Consider the following 18,944-nt stretch of genomic DNA (forward strand, 5'->3'; position numbering starts at 1 on the left):
CCTGCGAGGCCCCAGTGTGTCCAGAGTGAGATCTCAGTGACTTAACTGCCTTCCATTTCAAAAACACATAGGATTGTCTTGCACCAAGGTGCCCGTAGAAAATTTGGAAATTACAGAAAAGTCTAAAGAAGAAAATAAAATCGCAGCACCAGAAGTGCAGCTGTTAAAGTTTGGCATCATTATCTGAGCTCTGTGAAAGAAACCAGTCCTAAAACCAGCAGCTACCGCTCCAACCCCCACACCCCTATTTGCCAGGCCAGTGACTTCAAATGATGGCGCTGGGTGTGAGCTGTCAAGGAGGCACAGGCAGGCCCTGTCCCTATGGACACATGGGCCCACTTCAACTACCAGAGCCCCGCACAGCTCTGTGACACCCCGTAGCCACAGGTGAGATCAAGACTGTAGCGCCATGGTGGAACTTTACCCGGCAGGAAAGGATGAGGGAGGCATCCACACCAAGTCTGCCCCACAGGCCTGGCCACCAGTGAAATGTGAGTGAGGGTTCTGCAGAACATTCTGCCCCCAAGCCCCTCCAAGCAAAAGGATCAGAGAAGGAGGGCTCTGCTCTGCCCTGGGCCCTTACCATCCTGCAACATGGAGTTCAGGCCTACATGGGCTGTTCCAGGAGCCCAGCAATGCTGGGTGATCTCCCAGTGTGATGCTGTCAGGTACCACAAAGCAGCCCCCATGCAGGTGAGGCCCTTCCCAGCCGGGGGCCCCAGACAGGGCTCTGACTGAGAAGGCTGCCCAGAGCATTCAGCTTACTCCCTTTTGATTTTCCCAAGCCTGCAGAATTGAAATGTGAGGGCCAGATGGCAGGCTCTCGGTCTCACACAGATGGGCTGCCTCGCTGCAGCCACCAGCTCATGCCACACTGGACAGAGGGGCGGCAGGGAAAGGGAGGAGGGAGTGAGAGGCTGATGCAGCAGGCAGCAGGGACTGTGGATTATCATGAGAGCCAGAAAGAACCCACACATCAGCCAACTCCAGCTACATGCTGCAGAGAAGAGAAGCTGTCTCAAGTTTAGAAATACAGGAAAGCAGAGCAAATAGGAAGAGATGAAAAACTCGCATTTTCAAACACAGCCTTACAGAAATTGACCTTTATTTGTTGTACTAAAGCCTGTTTAACTTTTGATACAAAGTAACATTTTAGTACAGAAAACCCCAGTCTGTCAGCTCAGTACCTGTCTGTGCACACTGTACCATCTCAGTCCCACATTGCCTGCAACTCAGAAAACAGCCCCTGCCCCCAGAGTATCTGCGAGTTAATACCTCGGGAATAGTCTACAGTTTTTCATAGTTTGTCTGAGCTAGAAAACTTGTACCTGTAAAACAAAGGACAGCATTGAGGACTGAAACTTGTCTCTTTTTTGAACAACTGTGCAAGAAAATATATCCCTTTTTAAAAACGGCAGTTATGGCTAAACTACAACCTACTGTCTAGAATTACAAAGAATAAAATGAAATCAAAGATTTCTCACTAGTAAAATGAAATGTTAGGAACAGTATTAAAATATAGGTCCTACCCCAATGACACTTACACAGAGCCCAGTACAGTACCTAGTATTAACAGGACGCACAGCTTAAGGAGGAACCACATCAAATCTTCAGCCAGACATATCCAGCCTCAGAAGTGCAAAAAAAAAAAAACAAAAGCCCCCAAACGAAGACACCCATGTGGAGTAAGGTGCATGCCGTGAGTGCTATAACCAAGATTAAAAAGACCTCAGTTTTTCTTTAGATTGTTGATAGTGATGACACTAACCATTATGCTTCCCCTAAAAGCTCTCGATTCAACGTCTGAAATATGAATGTTTTCATATCAAAAAGAACTGATGTACCTGCCACCCTCTATAAAGTTTAAGAATTACCCTGCAAACATTGCACTGACGAAGGCTGTCACAACTTACAGAGCCTAAGGAGGACCCGATGGCAGGCATCAGCACAGCTGAACACCGCTGGGACCCTACTGCGGTCTGCCCATGCAGCTCTCACGGAGCAGACACAGTGCTCAAGTAATAAGCACAGATGGAGGAGAAACGAGAGGCTGTGGAAGGCAGGAGAGAAAGGCCGAGAGACGAGTTTGTAAGAACGCCAAAGTTGCCTTCCCCAGTATGGGAGGAAAATGCCAAAGGCACTGGTTCTGCTGCCAGAGGCAGTCTGAGCACCTGCAGTTGTGAAGTCCTTCCGGGAGAGGTGCCACCGAGGAGCAGGAGGTTTGTCAAAGCTCTGGTCCCACCGACAAGAACCTCCCAAAGCAAAGCAGTCCCCACTGAGGTTCCAAGGTCGTTTTGCTGAAGACGGGAACAAAACCAATACCAAAGCGATGGGGCTGACAGAGGGGCAGGGGCTGGGCACCGGCAACATGGGGCTGTTCAAGTAAACATAAACCACCAAATACTTAGAAAAGGCTTGTAAACGAGTGATCCGAAAGGTTCTCTTTGCAGCATCTCTGATCAGCTGGCTAAAGAAAGGTGGGTGCTGAACCCCTGTAATCCAACGTCTTTAGTGTTATCTGTTTTGTGTTAAAGCACGCGTGTGACAGGCAGAGTGTGCGGGCCTGGGCCTGGATCACATGCAGCCATGGCCCTCTTGTCTACAAAGGAGGTGCTTCTGGGTCCTGGTTCTGGATCCTTCCCCTGCATGTTCACAGACGGACAGACTTCTACTTTTAGTCACTAGAAAATTGCTGAGCCTGGCGTCCCCTCAGGCGGCCAGCTGTAGTCATCCACAGCACGGCATTCTTCTAGAGCGGGCAGGCTGGAATCCACAGGACTTTATTTTGTTCTTGATTGACCATTGCCAAGATCTGAGTGCAAATGCTCGACAGGGCTCCTCCCTGGATGACCCCTGCAAAAGAGCCCCCCCAAACACACGTCATTGAGCTCCGAGTAAGACCCCAGGTTTGAGGCAAATCAGTACAGCCTGCACTCTTTCTACTGCATGGCTGTCTGCTCTGAGCTCCTTGGCATTCGGCCCCATTGCCACCTGACTCTCCTTCACCAGAAGAAATTGGGAAAGAAAATGGCCCCTCGTGAGTTGATCGCTTACATGTAAACTGCCCAGCTCACTGCAGTAACACCCTGGGTTGGGGTTGCGATAGCTGGGGGAATCCCCGGGCATCAGGAAGAAGTTTGGGGGGGCGTGTGGCGGTAGCAGGATTCTGCAGGAAATGATGATGGGTGTAAGGAGCCGGATATCTCACGGCCCAGCAGAGTCACAGCAAGACGACGACTCTAACTTGGGCCAGCTCCGTACTAGGCCAGGAGTTTGACACAGGTCTATAGACACCAGCCAGGGCTACTCCCAAGTGTTCCCCACAGAACGACACCTGGACACAAACCAAGCCCCTACCGCAACAAGGCACGCTCAGAAATTGACAGCATTTAGAAACTGCTATGGAAAAGGGACACCATAATTTTGACTGTTGAATCTAACAAGAAAAGAACAGGCCTTATCTTTTGCAAGTGTCAGAGTTTTACATTTTCATCTCTCTAGGAATTGTCAGTGTATTTGGCTAAGTACCGGCCTATAAGGAATTGGAAATGAAAGTACATGCATGCACACACACAGGCATGCACACCTGCACACGCACACACCTACACATACACGGGCACCAAGTCCAAGTCTCTGGACTCGATCATAACACTCTCCACGATGCACTTAGAATCCCTGTCCCATCCTCTGTGACTGCAATGCTAATGCCCTGCAAATGAAAGACTTTCGCAAAGAGGCTGAAGGCCGGAAGGTAAAATGGAACCACACTTTACTGAGTTTGTTTCTATCTGAAGATCAGAGATGGTAAGAGGGCAGTGTTTTTTTTTTGTTGTTGTTGTTTGCCAAATCCCACTGCAAAAGTCGTCCGCCCTGGAGGGTGCTAGGGACAGATGGCCATAGCCTCCGCTGTCCACACTGCTGGCACATTGGGGGCTGCTCCAGTCCCCACCCTGCCCGGGGACGCTGTGGCTGCATGACATGGCACCTGTGCTGTGAGGCAGACCCACCACTGCATATGTGAAAATGACCAGGCAAGCCAGGCAGGTCCTGAGGCCAAGATTAGCGAACTTAGCATTCAACCTGTAAGAATCCCGCCGGTGGCCAGGGACTGCAGTCGGAATATCTCACTTAAAATGAATATGCTCATGACGGCACTCGGAAGCATCTAGGAAGTGCGGGTTTCTCCACAGCTAAGAAAACTGTCTTGGGAAGCCTCTGCTTCCTTCCCTGCTGCCTGCTTCTCGCTCCGGGCCCACGCACACCTACCTGTGAAGTACCTGCTGTACTCCTGCTCGACCTTCTGCGCCGCCTCAAACTGCTCTTTGGAATGCCTCTGAGTCACCTTGTCCCTCAGGTAGATGGGGTCTCTCTGTTCCCTGTGGGGACAGCCCAACCGACACCAGGCTGAGCACTGAGCCTCCTCCAGGCCCTCCTTCCTTCCTCTGTCCAGGCTAACGGGGCCGCATTGAGCCAGGGGCAGGCTGTAGGGGAGGCCCCATGTGCTCCTCACATAAAGCACAGCAACAGCCTGCAGGCTGCGGGGGCAGCTCTGGGCAGAGGGGGGAAGAAGGGCACCCCAGCGCATGCACTTGGAGCAGATGCACCAGCAGTTCCCAGCATAGGTCCCAGGAGCTCAGCTGCACAGAAGGGCAAAATGGAGCAGGGCCTTGGCGAGCCCTTAGCCCAACCAGCACAGGAGCTGAAGCTCAGCGAAGGCCAAAGCTCCCAAGTCATGAGCCAGCTCGAGGCTGAGTGGGACTCTGTCCAGGCCACCGGCTCCCCTGCTCCTAAGCAGCACATAGAGAGGAAAGGGGGCTGGCGCAGGAGGGGAGGTGCACAGACCAAGCTGGCCATGCACAAGGAATGGCGACAGCACCCAAATGGCGGAGGGTGCAGGGACAGGGCTGCGCTTGGCTGACACTGCCTCTCCATGAGTGGTGCACAGGACTAAGAGGGAAGGGTCATTTTCTACACGTGCTGCCTATTTCAAGACCCACAGGCCCATCTCTCATTCCTCAACCCTCAACCCAACATACTCTGCTCCCCACTTGGGCTCCCAGCCCCACCTGTGACAAGACCCCAGTGGAGCCCAGGGAGCCAGTCACCTACTTGATGTGCTTGGCGCTCTTGTAGTGGATGAAGATGACAATGGGGTAGATATGCATGTGGTGTAGCCGCTCGATAGCGTGGGGAGCGATGTCCAGGAGGCAGTGTCGGTTCTGGGGGCAGAGGGCGCAGAGTGAGCCCCGGGGGCAGTGAGGGGCAGTCAGCCCTCTATCCTGCCACCAGCAGGACCCACCTCACTTCACAGGGCTCTGCCCACAGACAAGGCAGTAAAGCCACATGGTGCACTGTGGGGAAACCGTACCCAGGAAACTCCCGCTGGCTGTGATGAAGGCCAAGGCTAGGAGCCAGGGCTGGATGGGGCTGACTGGGGCTGGCCAGCCCAACTCCAAATTTCCTTTCCAGCCTCTGCCCAGATTCTGAAAGTCCTGCCCCACTCTGGCCTCTGAAGCCTGATTTTTGCCAGACTGGGCGAATGAAGAGCGAGTCTGGTGAGCCTTTGTGTGGCTGGGACTGAAGTAAGTCTGTGGTCCCAGGCCTCAGAGCGCAGGCTCGTGCATTCCTGAACCCCAGACGCTCCGCAGGGCCGTTCCCCTGACTACAGCTCACCCACTTTCAGCAGTGAGGAGCCAACACCTTCATCTAACATAGAAGGAAAGCAAAGCCCAGCAAAGCGAGCTGAGCAACCCGGAGAAACAGAGCCCAAAAAGTGCCCGTGTCCTCGGACTCAGAGTGTTTGCCCCGCCAGCACTCCCCACAGATGTCCCCACCCTTGTGCTGCCTAGGAAGTTCGAAGGCATCAAGAGACATAGCCCTTTTAGGGGCAGGGACCCTGACGGAAGGTGTGCTCCTGTCCCCAGAAGGTGCATGTGAAATTGTTTGGCATCTGCATTTGGGGACCCTGTCCTGGGATGTCCCGAGAGAGGCCTCTCCCCAGAGCTTAATACACTTATCAGAGATGAGACCTCCCCCCGCAGACAGGAAGAGGGGACGGCACACACACAGGGCAGCCCCTCCATCCCTGCCAAGGGATGTGCTTGCAGAAACACATAGCAGCCATGAGGGCAAGCCCAGGTGCAGGTGAACTCAGACTAACATGACATGGTGGGCTCACTGAAGGTCTGAGAGCCGCTGGGACACAGGATCACGGACCAGGGGCCCAGACCTGTGCACAGGAGGTCTCATACTGGATGCTCCAATGGGTGCCCAACCCTCAGGCTGAAGCCCTGGGTACCTTTTCTGTGATCTCCTTTATTGACGCCACAGTGGTCACATCAAAGTGGCCGCTTCTCCGCTTATAGTCGACAAACAGGCAATCTTTGACACCCCGCTCAATGGCCTGCTGGGAGGCCTTCATCACCTCTGTAAAGCACAGACACAGGAATCAGGGAGCCCCAGGCCCTGCTGAGCCCCAGCAGAGGGAGCAGGGAAAGAACACTGCTCAGCAGCTGTCAGTAACCTAGTCCTGCCACGCATGGATCTGACCCATGTCAGGAAGCTTCTAGAACACTGTGGAATCCGCCCAGTGCTGCTGCCCACTGTGCACAGCTGGGCAGGCAGGTGGACAAGGACACAGAGACAAAGAGCCCAGTAGGCACAGACGGTGCCCCTTACCAAGGGGACATCTGCAGAACTTGCCAGGCGCCTCATTCACCAGCATCTCCTTCACCACGTCCAGCAAAGGCCCCAGAATCAGGACAGGCCTCAGAGCGGTGCAGTCCACCTTCTGGACACGCTGATAGGCCAGGCTCACGGAATCTGAGGGAGAGAGAGCAGCAGTGTCATGGTCCCAGCTTGGAGTGGAGGACCTGAGTGGGGCTGGGGAACCCTGCTCTCTCTGCCCTTGCCCACTCTGGTTTGCCTGGGACTCCCCCAGCTTCAGCACTGAAAGTCTGATGTCCGGGCACACCCAGGCATGGTCACCCCTGGGGTCCAGCACGAGCACCCCCCATGCACTCTGTGAACACCAGAGGCAACTGGTCTCAACCACTCATCCCAGCGCTTCCCTCTGCTCTGATTCTTCCTCGTGGGCCCATGCCTGTTTCCCCTGCCCCATCTCCATTCTCCTCTGCTTCCTGGCAAGGCAACCTCTGGGGTTTGGCAGGTAGAGCTCTCACTCCCCAGGAAGGTGTGGTCAGTGTAAGCCAGACCTGCCTAGTGACAGATGTGAGGCTCCCCCATCTGCACCGCTAGAATGGGTGAGTGCTGTGAACCAGCTCTGGACATGCAGTTGAGCACAACCCTTAAGAAATGGCAGAGCCAGGCCGGGCGCGGTGGCTCAAGCCTGTAATCCCAGCACTTTGGGAGGCCGAGGCGGGTGGATCACGAGGTCAAGAGATCGAGACCATCCTGGTCAACATGGTGAAACCCCGTCTCTACTAAAAATACAAAACATTAGCTGGGCACGGTGGCGCGTGCCTGTAATCCCAGCTACTCAGGAGGCTGAGGCAGGAGAATTGCCTGAACCCAGGAGGCGGAGGTTGCGGTGAGCTGAGATCGCGCCATTGCACTCCAGCCTGGGTAATGAGCGAAACTCTGTCTCGAAAAAAAAAAGAAATGGCAGAGCCACAAGACGGAAGGGATCTGGGTCCTACATGATCCTCAGAACACAACTGCGTCTCCCAGAACACCGGCCTCTCCCAGAACACCCACAGCTCAGGCTTGCACATGACAGAGAAATAAAATGCCCATCATGCTTAAGCCACTGTTACTTGGTTTCAGTTAAAGCAGTCAAACCAATATCCTAGTTGATACATGTAGTTAACCTCTCCTTGCACCAAATGAATAAAGTCTTCACAGGGAGACACAGTCTAAAAACCAGCAAGCATCTTCCTGGCACCTCCCTGGTATAAGTCACTGTGCTGGCATCTCAGAAACACAATAGTGATTAGAACACAGAGTTCTTGCCATTAAAAAGTGCACACTTTAATTGGCAATCTTTGACATCCCGCTCAATGAGCAACCTGGAGAAATGAAGCCCAAGGAATGTCCGTGTCCCTGGACTTGGAGTGTTTGCCCCACCAGCACTCCCCACAGAGTCACAACAGAGCAACACATGAACAGCAAGACAGCATGCAAGAGCTGCCTGGCAATTCCAGGAGTGGCAGGGCTTCGGCAGATGCTGTGGCTGGATGACAGGGTGAAGAGACCACTTGGGCAGGCCCAGGAAGGAAGTGGGATGAGAGTGGTACCCCCAGAAACAGCAGGGCAGGAGGGTGACAGAGAGAGCAGACCACAAGATGACAGCAGGCTTAGGAGGAAGGGTCCATGAGCGGCTCGGCCAGGAGCGATCTGGATGCATATGCGGAGCAAGGAGTGGCTGCAGAGCAGGGACTCCTTGGGAGTCCTTGGGAGTGGGCAAACTTAAGGGCAGTAAGTAAAGTCTCTCCTCTTCCCTTGCCCCATCCGTGTGTGTGTGCTTTTTAGAACTGATCACTGCTGAGTGCCATGACTCACGCCTGCAATCCCAGCATTTTGGGAGGCTGAGGCAGGTGGATCGTTTGAGGTCAGGAGTTTGAGACCAGCCTGGCCAATATGGCGAGACCCCATCTCTACTAAAAATACAAAAATTAGCAGGGTATGGTAGTACACATCTGTAATCCCAGCTACTCGGGAGACTGAGGCACGAGAATCACTTGAACTCGGGAGGTGGAGGTTGCACCACTGTACTCCAGCCTGGGCAACAGAGAAAGACTCTATCTCAATAAAAATAAATAAATAAACTGATCATTATCCACATACATGCACACAGCCTTTTACACAGCATTTCCCAAGCAGCATTTCCTGACCCGGTGACCAGCAGCTCTGTTGTTTAAAACTGAGAGAGGGTTTGGTGGTCACATTCACTGCCTTGGAACCCCATGTGGTTCTGAATGAATGCGCCGAGGAGGAGTCATGCACAGGGCAAAGAACTTCCTCTGAGAGGGGTTTACATAAACAAACCCTCTCTGTAACAAATCCAAACCTCCTCATGGATAAGGCCAGCATTCCTCTCTGATACCCCTTCCCCAACCCCAGTCCCCACTGGCCTCCTTGAAGGTAACCACTCTAATGAGCTAGAAGTATATCCTAGTTATTCTTGCAAACTTATTTTTATACACTAAAGATAATCTTGAATATACATTGTTACAGTGTGCCTGTGGATATTTTGACTCGCTCCTTCGTCCATCCGGGGGTGTTTCTGGGAGGCATCCCTGGTGATCTGTGGTGAGCCTCTCTACTTTTTTTGAATATCCCATGAACGCTTAGTCTGCATCGACTTACCCACCTCCCTGCCGATGGATAGACACTACATGTCACCGTTTCCTCCATTCACTGGTATAATAATTATATTCCCAAATTATGGCACAGTCACTCTAGGGCGGAATTCAACATACTGCTTAAAAGAATGGTTTGGAAGAATATTACTAGATGGGAAGATGCTAACAATATGATAGTGGAAACATCTGGATAAAAACTGTATAAACTATTTCACCTGATTTTGGTAAGAATAAAAAATTTAAAAAATAAAATTTTTTAAAAATTTAAAAAAACTGTATAATGAAGTACAGTTCATTATATTTTATCCGGGAAATATCTAGATATCCAGGAAATATCTGGATATCCAAGAAATATCTGGATTCATTATATTTTATCAAGGAAATATCTGGATAAAAACCTATTTCACCTGATTTTGGTAAGAATTAAAAATTTAAAAAATAAAATTTAAAAAAATTTAAAAAAGAACTGTATAATGAAGTATAATCCCAGCTTTGTTGTATTAAGTAAAAAACTGGAAGGAAATATATTAAAATGCTAACGGTTTAAAAAATCATATTCTCCCTTAATGACTATTAACATTTCACACAGTCAGGTACCAAGTTAGGAGATTCCTGTTCCTCCCTGACAATCTTCTTTGTCAGAGATCCTCACAATTACAGAATCGTAAAACTAGACAGCATCTTATGAAGAAAAACAGCCTATCGAAGGTAACAGCTCATCAGGGCAGAGCAAAGGCATGGTCTTGGGAGTTCCAATCTTAGACCATACTGCAATGGCTTTCTTTAAAGGGAGCTGTGGACCGAACTGTGTCCCCTCAACATTTACACGCTGAAGCCCTAACCTCCAATGGGACTACATTTGGAGATGCAGTCTTCAAGAGGTAACTAAAGCTGAATGAGGTCAGAAGAGCAGGGCCCTAATTTGATAGAACTGTGGCTTTCTAAGAGGAAGAGACACCAGAGATCTCTCTCCCTGTCTCCAACACATGAAGACACAGCAAGGAGGCAGCCGTGTAGATGCCAAGATGAGAGCCCTCACCAGAACCAACCACACTGGCACCCAGGTCTTGGATTTCCAACCTCGAGAACTGTGAGAAAATGAATTCTTGTTATTTGAGTCACCTCGTCTGTGGTACTGGTTTTTTGGTTTGTTTTTGAGATACGTTCTTGCTTTGTTGCCAGGCTGAAGTGGAGTGTCACAATCATAGCTCATTGTAGCACTGAACTCCTGGGCTTCAGTGATCCTCCAGTCTCAGCCTCATGAGTAGCTGGGACTACAGGCACATACCACCACGCTTGATTAGTAAAGTTTTTGTAGAGATGGAAGTCTTGCCATGTTACCCAGGTCTTGAACTCCTGGCCTCAAGCAATCCTCTTGCCTCAGCCTCCCAAAGTGCTGGGATTACAGATGTGAGCCACTGCGCCCAGCTGTGGTATCTGGTTGTGGCAGCCCTAGCAGACTAAGGATAAAAGGAAAACCAGTCCCCCACATATTTCTGAGACACTCCTGCACAAGCCCGTAAAGGGACAAGCATAAAGACATGCACTGTCCTCTGGGTGGTGGAGAGCTGGGTCCACTTAGGAGACCATTACAGGTAGGTGCAAGGTTTGGTGGGTGGGGGGTACCAGGGATGCTATGCAGCAGTTGGAAGCAATAAACTAAAGCAGGAATTCAAAACCCACTGTGCATTAGAATTACTTGGCGTAACTTTTAAACTACTACACAGGGATTATTACTCCCAGGTATAATGGAACAGTTTGCAGCATCCCTTGGAGAACAACTAGAAAATCTGGGTGAAAAATGAGAAATACATTTTTGAAGGCACCATAGAGTGGCAGAGACAGCCAGAATTTGAGATGCCAAGATCCTGGAGAGAAGGAAACCAGAGTAGTAGAAGCTGACATTCTGCAGGCCTTTCCCCCTTCAGAGCAAGCGGAGACTTCGAGAGTCAGAGTGAGAGGCAGAGAACTCAGGCAGAGGGCCTTTGCTGAGGACCGAGCACCCAGGCAGAGGGCCGCTGATAAGGACAGGGAACTCAGGCACAAGGCCGCTGATAAGGACTGAGAACCCAGGAAAAGTTTCTGAAAATCTCCAGAGCAGGTGAGATCAAAACGGAGTTCAGGGCTGCCAGGACCTGAGGGGTCATGGTTCCAGAGGAAGGGAAGGGCAAAACTAAGTCTGATATCAGAAGTTTTCCCTTAAAGCCATTTGCTGTAAAAAGCAAGAGTCTAAGATAAAGTCACTAAGACACTGAGCAGTGTGTTCCATGGCCTCCCAGTGCTACAGAGTGAGAAACTGGAAGTCAAGGCTCCCTAGGGAGGAGCGGCCCTAGGGAACACCCCAGGCTGGGACCACTGGTGGGCCACCCCCTAGGGTCAGGGTGAATCACCAGCTGCACAAAAGCTGCAACCCAGCCTAAAGTCAGCTGACTCTGCAGCTGGATCGAAGTGATCTGCGAGCAGTGGCTACCTCCAGAGCAGAGGGCAGACCCTCTCTGGAGGCTGGCAACATCATTCAGAGCCTGATAATCCCCTAAACATAACTTCTGACATCTCAATAAACAATAGCCAGGCATATTCAAGGGGCAGGACCAAGAAAAACAAAGACCACAGAAAGAGACTCAGGGATGACCACACATGACAGCTACCAAACGCAGTCTTTACAAACATATGATTAAAGTATTTAGGAGAACAGATGGCAAGAGGGAAAGTCTCAGCAAAGAAAGCCTGGTTAAAAAAAAAAATGAACCAAATGGAAACTCTCGAGTGATACATAACATACAATTTCTGAAAGTAAGAACATAATGGCTGCAACAGAAGAGCAGAATGATGAACAGGAAAAAGGTGAAGAGAAAACAACCAGGCTGGCCGAAGCATCAAGAGAAAGAAGTAAGTGGAAAATACAAGAGAAAAAGAGCCCAGAAGACAGGAGACAGACAGGGTATGTTACCCCAAGTAATTCGAAGAACGAAAACCCCGAGGAGAGGCGAGGTCAGCACAGAAGCAATATTAAAGAAACTGTAGCCAGGAATCTCCAAAACCGACCAAACCACCAAGTTACAGATGTAAAAAGTGCTTGGAACCTTCTGAGCAGGATAAACACAAAGAAAACCACACTGGGGGAGCATGGTATGGTAAGAAATTAGGAAATTTCTTTCTGAGAAAGAAAGGCAGAGAAAAGCCTACCCACACATGGTAGTAGACAGGTGGTGGCACTGCCTTCAGCACTGAGACTGGAAAGATGACTTCTCACCAGCAATGAGCGTGGCAGGCTGACAAGTGTCCCCAAAAGACTGAATCACTTCCTAAGCCCCAGATTTCATGAGCATTACCTTATGCAATAAAAGAAGTGATGATTGAGTTAAAGGCCTTGGGAGGAGGGGCTTTTCCTGGAGTATCTGGGTGGGCCCTAAATAAAACCTCACGGGTCCTCTGAGAGCAGAGGGAGTTGAGAGACCCACGTGGAAGAGAAGGTGACGTGAAGACAGAGCAGACATGCCAACATGGCCAACATGGTGAAACCCCATTTCTACTAAAAATACAAAAACTAGCCAGATGTGGTGACAGGTGCCTGTAATCCCAGCTTTCTGCAGGCTGAGGCAGGAGAATCACTTGAACCTAGGAGGCGGAGGTTGCAGTGAGGCGAGATCGCACCACTGCATTCCAGCCTGGGCGACAGAGCGAGATTCTGTCTCAAAAAAAAAAAAATTATAATAAAATCAGAATAGTATCCAAGTTAGAAAAGAGGTAAATGGAGTTAGTGGTCTGATGTTTTAGAATCATCATGGAAGTGGTCAAAGTAACGATTTCTCTTAGAAGTAAGTCAAAGGTGCATGCTGTGAGGTCTATTTTAACCCCCAAAAGCATAAAACCGAAACAACTAAAAACCAGGATATGTAAGAGGATGGTAGAGGATGGTGGGGGCAGAATAAAACAAACACATGATTAATTTTTAAAAAGAAAGAAAAAAGGGACAAACAGAAACTAGGTAGAACAAATAGAAAACAGTAAGATGGCAAATGTCTATATATAATGGAGTAAATACTCTGATTAAACAATAAGGACTGTCATGGGGTGTTCAGATTGTGGAAATTCCTCATGCTGCTCACTTTTCTGTAAATGAATATGCATATTGCTGTATGTATGTTACACTTTGACAAAATTTTTAAAAAGACAGATTGCCACAGCAGATTTAAAAAGTCCTACATGCTGCCTATAAGGGATACTTAAATATAAAGTGACAGAAAAGTTTGAAGTAAAGCAAAAAGATGAACTGTGCCAAAGCTAACCAAAAGAAAACTGGTAATGTCAATAAAAACATCACATAGGCCAGGCACAGTGGCTCACACGTGTAATTCCAGGCTGAGGTGGATGGATCACAAGTTTAGGAGTTCAAGACCAGCCTGGCCAAAATGGTGAAACCCCGCCTCTACTAATAAAAATATAAAAATTAGCTGGGTATGGTGGCGCATGCCTGTAATCCCAGCTATTCAGGAGGCTGAGGCAGGAGAATGGCTTGAACCTGGGAAGCAGAGGTTGCAGTGAGCTGATATCAAGCCACTGCACTCCAGCCTGGGTGACAGAGCAAGACTCTCTCGCTTGCTCGCTCTCTCTCTCTCTATGTATGTATGTGTATATATATGTATATATATACACACATATATATATATATCTCACATAAAATAGACGTTCAGCAAGAAACATTGCTGGAGATCAAGAAGTATGTAATGATAAAAGGGTCAATTTACCAGGAAGATATAACAATTCAAAACAGGTATGTACCTCATGACAACTTCAAGATACATACTGAAAAACACCTGAGGAGCTAAAAGAAAGAATAGACAAAGGGCTATTTTTCAAAGATGCTAACGCCGCTGGACAAATGCCGAACATACTGGAGACGGCGCCTACAGAGAAAGGAGCAGAGGGCACCAGAGTGGAGACCAAAAAGAATGAAGAAAAAGAACCAAAAAGCAAAATAAGAGAGAAACCTCGCCTTGATTAACAGGTTGGCAATCTTTTTTTTTTGGAGACAGGGTCTCACTCTGTCACCTGGGCTGGAGTGCAGTGGTGTGATCACAGCTCACTGCAGCTTTGACCTCCCAGGCTGAGGCAATCTTCCTGCTTCAGCCTCTTCAATAGCTGGGACTACATGCATGACCCACCACACCAGGCTAATTTTTTTTAATAAAGATGAGGTTTCACCATGTTGGCCAGGCTGGTCTCAAACTCCTTGCCTCAAGTGATCCACCCACCTTGGCCTCCCAAAGTACTGTGATTACAGGTGTGTATCACCGTGTCTGGCCCAAACTTTTTCCGTAAGGGGCAAGATAGTAAAGGCTTTGAAGGCAAAATGCCAAAATTAAGCAACTGTTATCAGCAAAACGCTAACAGACTTCTTCACACCTTACATTTTAAAAAGTGTAAAAACCTGGCCAGGTGCGGTGGCTCACGCCTATAATCCCAGCACCTTGGGAGGTCAAGACGGGTGGATCATGAGGTCAAGAGATCGAGACCATCCTGGCTAACATCGTGAAACCCCATCTCTACTAAAAGTACAAAAAAAAATTAGCCAGGTGTGGTAGCACGCCCCTGTAATCCCAGCTACTCAAGAGGCTGAGGCAGATGAATCACTTGAACCCAGGAGGTGGAGGCTGCAGTGAGCCGAGATCATGCCACTGCGCTCCAGCCTGGGCAATAAAGCAAGACTCCGTCTCAAACAAATAAATTAATTAATAAAAATAAATTAAAAAGTATAAAAACCCATGCTTAGCACACAGACTGCTTGAAAATAGGCAGTTGGGCCAGACTTGGTCCATGACCAATAGTTTGCCAACCCTTGTCCTAACTGACAGTAACAGTGGGCCATGTAATCACTACAGTGTGATGCACTCAATTCCCTAGGCCTAAAGTCTTCACTGTAAAAAGGGAACGGAGCGAGGGAGGCAGCCAGCTGCCATACACTCTGCTGCTTACTGCACCCCCACACCTGACTGCCAGGGAGGGCAGGTTCTAGGACAGGAGACACACACCAGGGGCCTGGGAGCCACGTTCATAAGGGCCTCTTGCTTTGTAGGACAAATGCAACCTTTCCACAAGGGCTGTCTACAAGAAGATGTACGCCATCTCCTAATACTCAACTCTAGCCCTGGACTAGCATCCTGCCCAGAAGGACCAAAGAAGAGTTGTTAATGAACACAGGATTGATGCTAGAAATGCCAAAGTTCTGCAGAAACCGATGGCCCTTGGTCACGACCAAGCAGCCTGTAATAACCTAAAAACAAATGGCAAGCAATGCACTCAGCAGAGACTGCTTTTTGCCTACCCCGTAGCTGTCCTTCCATTTTTCCTTAGTAACTGAACCTCTTACTGAGCCCAGCAATGGACCCACATAAAACATGCCTTTTCATTTTATTTTTTTTTTGAGATGGAATCTTGCTCTGTCGCCCAGGCTGGAGTACAGTGGTGCAATCTCGGCTCACTGCAGCCTCCGCCTCCCAGGTTCGAGTGATTCTCCTGCCTCAGCCTCCCAAGTAGCTGAGATTACAGGTGCCCACCACCACACCCAGCTAATTTTTGTATTTTTAGTAGAGACAGGGTTTCACCATGTTGGCCAGGCTGGTCTCAAACTCCTGACCTCAGGTGATCCACCTGCCTCTGCCTCCCAAAGTGCTGGGATTACAGGTGTAAGCCACTGCGCCCGGCCAAAACATGCCTTTTTGACCTCTCTTGAACATGCAAGCGGACAATGAGATGTAAGTGGAGTCACGGGTTAGGGCTTCCAGATAGCTGCTGAAAGAGGCATATTCAGCTGAGGCACACTTCTGCCTTACCCCTTCTTCCCTCCTGCTGCCTGAAACAGGGACGTGATGATTGCAGCTGCACTGACAGGCGGTAACTGGGAGGATGGAGAAATACACCCCATGGATGTGGCTCTGAAGATGGTAGCACCCCCCGTGACCAAGCTGGACACACACCTCCAGACTTGTGCACAAAAGCAAAGTAAGCCTCTCTTTTGTTAAGTCCCTGTTGTGGAGCTCCTGGATCCACAGCAAACCCCACCCACTGGAAAACGAGCTCAGCCACTTGCCTTCAAAGAGTGGAATGGAATCGTTGGAAAAGGCTTCCAAGGCGAGCAGGTCTTTCCCGTCCTTGGACCCACTGCGTTTGTGCTTGTGTTTCCTCCGAAAAAAGGACCGGCGTGCAGCCGCTGACAGGGTCTTTGTGGCACTATTGTCATCTTTGACTTCAGACATGCTGAGCCTCCTGGAGAATTCTTGGTCCATCCTGTGGTACAGGGGACAATGCTGGGCAGGGCCATCGAGACCCTGCTGCCCTACCCTACCTGCCCTTCCTGGTGAGAAAAGCAAGGGCAGGCCAGGCACCGGGTTCCCCCGACATCCCTCGGCAGGTCTCAAGGCTATGTCACTTCCCATGCTCCCGGGACCCCTCAGTACATGCTGCAGGGGCGACACAAACACCAGCACCAGGGCAAGCTCTCAGAGCAGGCGAATTTCTACTATGCCATGTTCAGCTCAGTGTCAAAAGGAACTGGCTAGGGCAGCCCCTACTTGGTGACATGATGAATTATGCTTCCTGCCATAGAAGGGAATGATGCAGGGATGCAGGCTGCCTCGAAAACATTATGCTTAGTGACGGGCCAGACGAAAGGCCACACTACGCAATCCCATCCACACAGAAGTCCAGACAGGGAGACCCATGAGTACCAGAAGCAAAGCAGTGGCTACCTAGGACTGAGGGTGGGTGGAAGGACAGAGGGACTAGGGGTGACAGCGAATGGGTCTGGGGTTTGTTTGAGGTGATGGAAATGCTCTAAAATTAACTGTGGTGGCGGCTGCACACACCTATGAATATACTGAAAACCACTGAATGGTACACTTTGAGGGAGCAGCAAGGTGTGAGTATCTCTATAAATCCATTTCTCTAAAACAAGTTATGCCTCCTGACCCACCACTGTGCTCTATACAGCACTGACTCACACTAGAAGCAGCTTTTTAGATTAGCCCTTTTGGCAAAACGTAGAGAGCAGAAGCTAAGATGAGCAGCAGAGTCCCTCCTCCAGCAGTCCTGGCCCTAGTGCCCCCCATGGGACAGCTCCATGGCTGGCGTACTTGGCAACCCCTGCCCCAGCCCGCCCCAGGCTCAGACAACACTTACACATATTTGCTGGGAATCTGCCCACGCTGGATCTTCTGAGCATTCTCGTCCAGCTGCCAAGCCATCCAGGACCCGAATGTGCCCTGGGGCAAGGTGTCATCCACGTAGAGGATGTCATCCTTCTTAAAGCTCAGCTCATGCTCCACGTCTGCCAGCCGGTCGTACAGGGCCCTGGACCACAGCACAGAGGGAACACCATCAGGCAGCTCTGGCCACTAAGAACGGACCAGGTGCCTTCCATGGCCAGGCCCCTAAAGCTCTATTCTGCTTTGAGCTGTCTCCAGACTTGATCAGGAATTGCCTCTCCGCATTCTGGTGGTGGTTCTCAAAGAAGGGGAGCCCTATGTTTTACATAAAGGGACAAAGATTGCCTTTGCTTCCCTAACACTAGGGCACATCCCCATCAGAGAAAGAACTTGCCAAGGTCTGAGGCCGTAACTTCTCTTTCCAGGTGGCTTTTCCCATTTGCCTCCCTCCTCACAGTCCAGGCCCCTGGTTCCTACAGACTGGAATCTCTCCAGGACGGAAACATGTCACCTCCTACCCTGGAGGCAGGGAGTTGTACTGCATCAGTGTTCTCATGCTTTCTGTGATCTCGGATCTTAGGAAACATAAAGAAAGCCCTGAGCTCCTCCTAGAAAACCTGATGCCATCCCCAAATGCCCACAGCATTTCATATAGTACATAAGGGCACTGAAGATGCCTGGAAGTCCACACACACTGCAGAGGGATCTGCAAACCTGGCCTGGGGGACACCAGAAAAAGAGGAGCACAACACACAGGAAAATGGGGCATGACAGCCTCAAAATTCTCCAGGCCCTAAGCCCTAAAGAGGGAGCCCACCTGGTTAAGCCCTCAAAAGTTGTTCTAAGTCACAATCATCTCACCATAAATAAGCATGCAGATTTGAGCGTCAAGGAATGATGATCATGGCCCCAGCCTTGGGGCGCAAGAAATGGAGAGCCATTTACCAGGAAGAGAGTCTCCAATGAAAGCCTCTCCTCTGGCCCCAAATCTCCCACCAATTTCCCAGCCACTGTACCTGATGTAGAAGCTGTCACCAGGCAGGCCCTTGGCCTTCGTGAACTCCTCAGGGCAGTACTGCACCTTCAGGCGGATGCCATCCTTGGGCTTCAGCATCTCCACGTAGACCTCCTCCACGGTCTTGTTCCGCACATCCAGGCTGCCATACTGCCAGGGATGGAAGGAGATAAGGTCAGAAGTTCGAAGCCAGGGGCAGCTTGGGCACCCGAGAGGGGCCAGTGATGGCCATATGGCAGAAATTCAACATCCCTCCTTAACTGAGACCCTGCCTGCCTCCACTCTGCAGAAAGGGCTGAGTCTTCGTCGTCTCCCCAGCCCCCAGGTCCCGCACATGCTCCCTGGACACGAGGTCCTCTGCCAAGTGGCTGCTCTGCCCTTGACAGCTTATCCAGGAAAAGC

General features: G+C 50.1%; 1 protein-coding gene across 4 annotated transcripts in view; it reads right to left on the reverse strand.

The window, feature by feature from the left end:
- Window positions 1-604: 604 nt before the first annotated feature.
- The window catches only part of DLG5 (discs large MAGUK scaffold protein 5), a 151,004-nt gene continuing 132,664 nt past the window's right edge, over window positions 605-18,944 (reverse strand). Inside the window, exons 25-32 of one of the 4 annotated variants that reach the window (XM_012466284.3) lie at window positions 18,544-18,692; window positions 17,502-17,672; window positions 16,414-16,610; window positions 6,679-6,822; window positions 6,299-6,426; window positions 5,110-5,219; window positions 4,267-4,376; window positions 605-2,853 (exon numbers count right to left, since the gene is read on the reverse strand). In XM_012466284.3, coding sequence (XP_012321707.2) covers window positions 2,750-2,853; window positions 4,267-4,376; window positions 5,110-5,219; window positions 6,299-6,426; window positions 6,679-6,822; window positions 16,414-16,610; window positions 17,502-17,672; window positions 18,544-18,692 — 1,113 coding nt within the window. In that variant the 3' untranslated portion in view covers window positions 605-2,749. The remainder of the gene's footprint in view (window positions 2,854-4,266; window positions 4,377-5,109; window positions 5,220-6,298; window positions 6,427-6,678; window positions 6,823-16,413; window positions 16,611-17,501; window positions 17,673-18,543; window positions 18,693-18,944) is intronic. The other 3 variants (XM_012466286.2, XM_012466285.2, XM_012466287.2) reach the window with 3 other exon arrangements.

Source organism: Aotus nancymaae, unplaced genomic scaffold, assembly GCF_030222135.1.
Source record: "Aotus nancymaae isolate 86718 unplaced genomic scaffold, 86718_ANA_hifiasm-v0.15.2.pri h1tg000010l, whole genome shotgun sequence".
NCBI lineage: Eukaryota > Metazoa > Chordata > Mammalia > Primates > Aotidae > Aotus > Aotus nancymaae.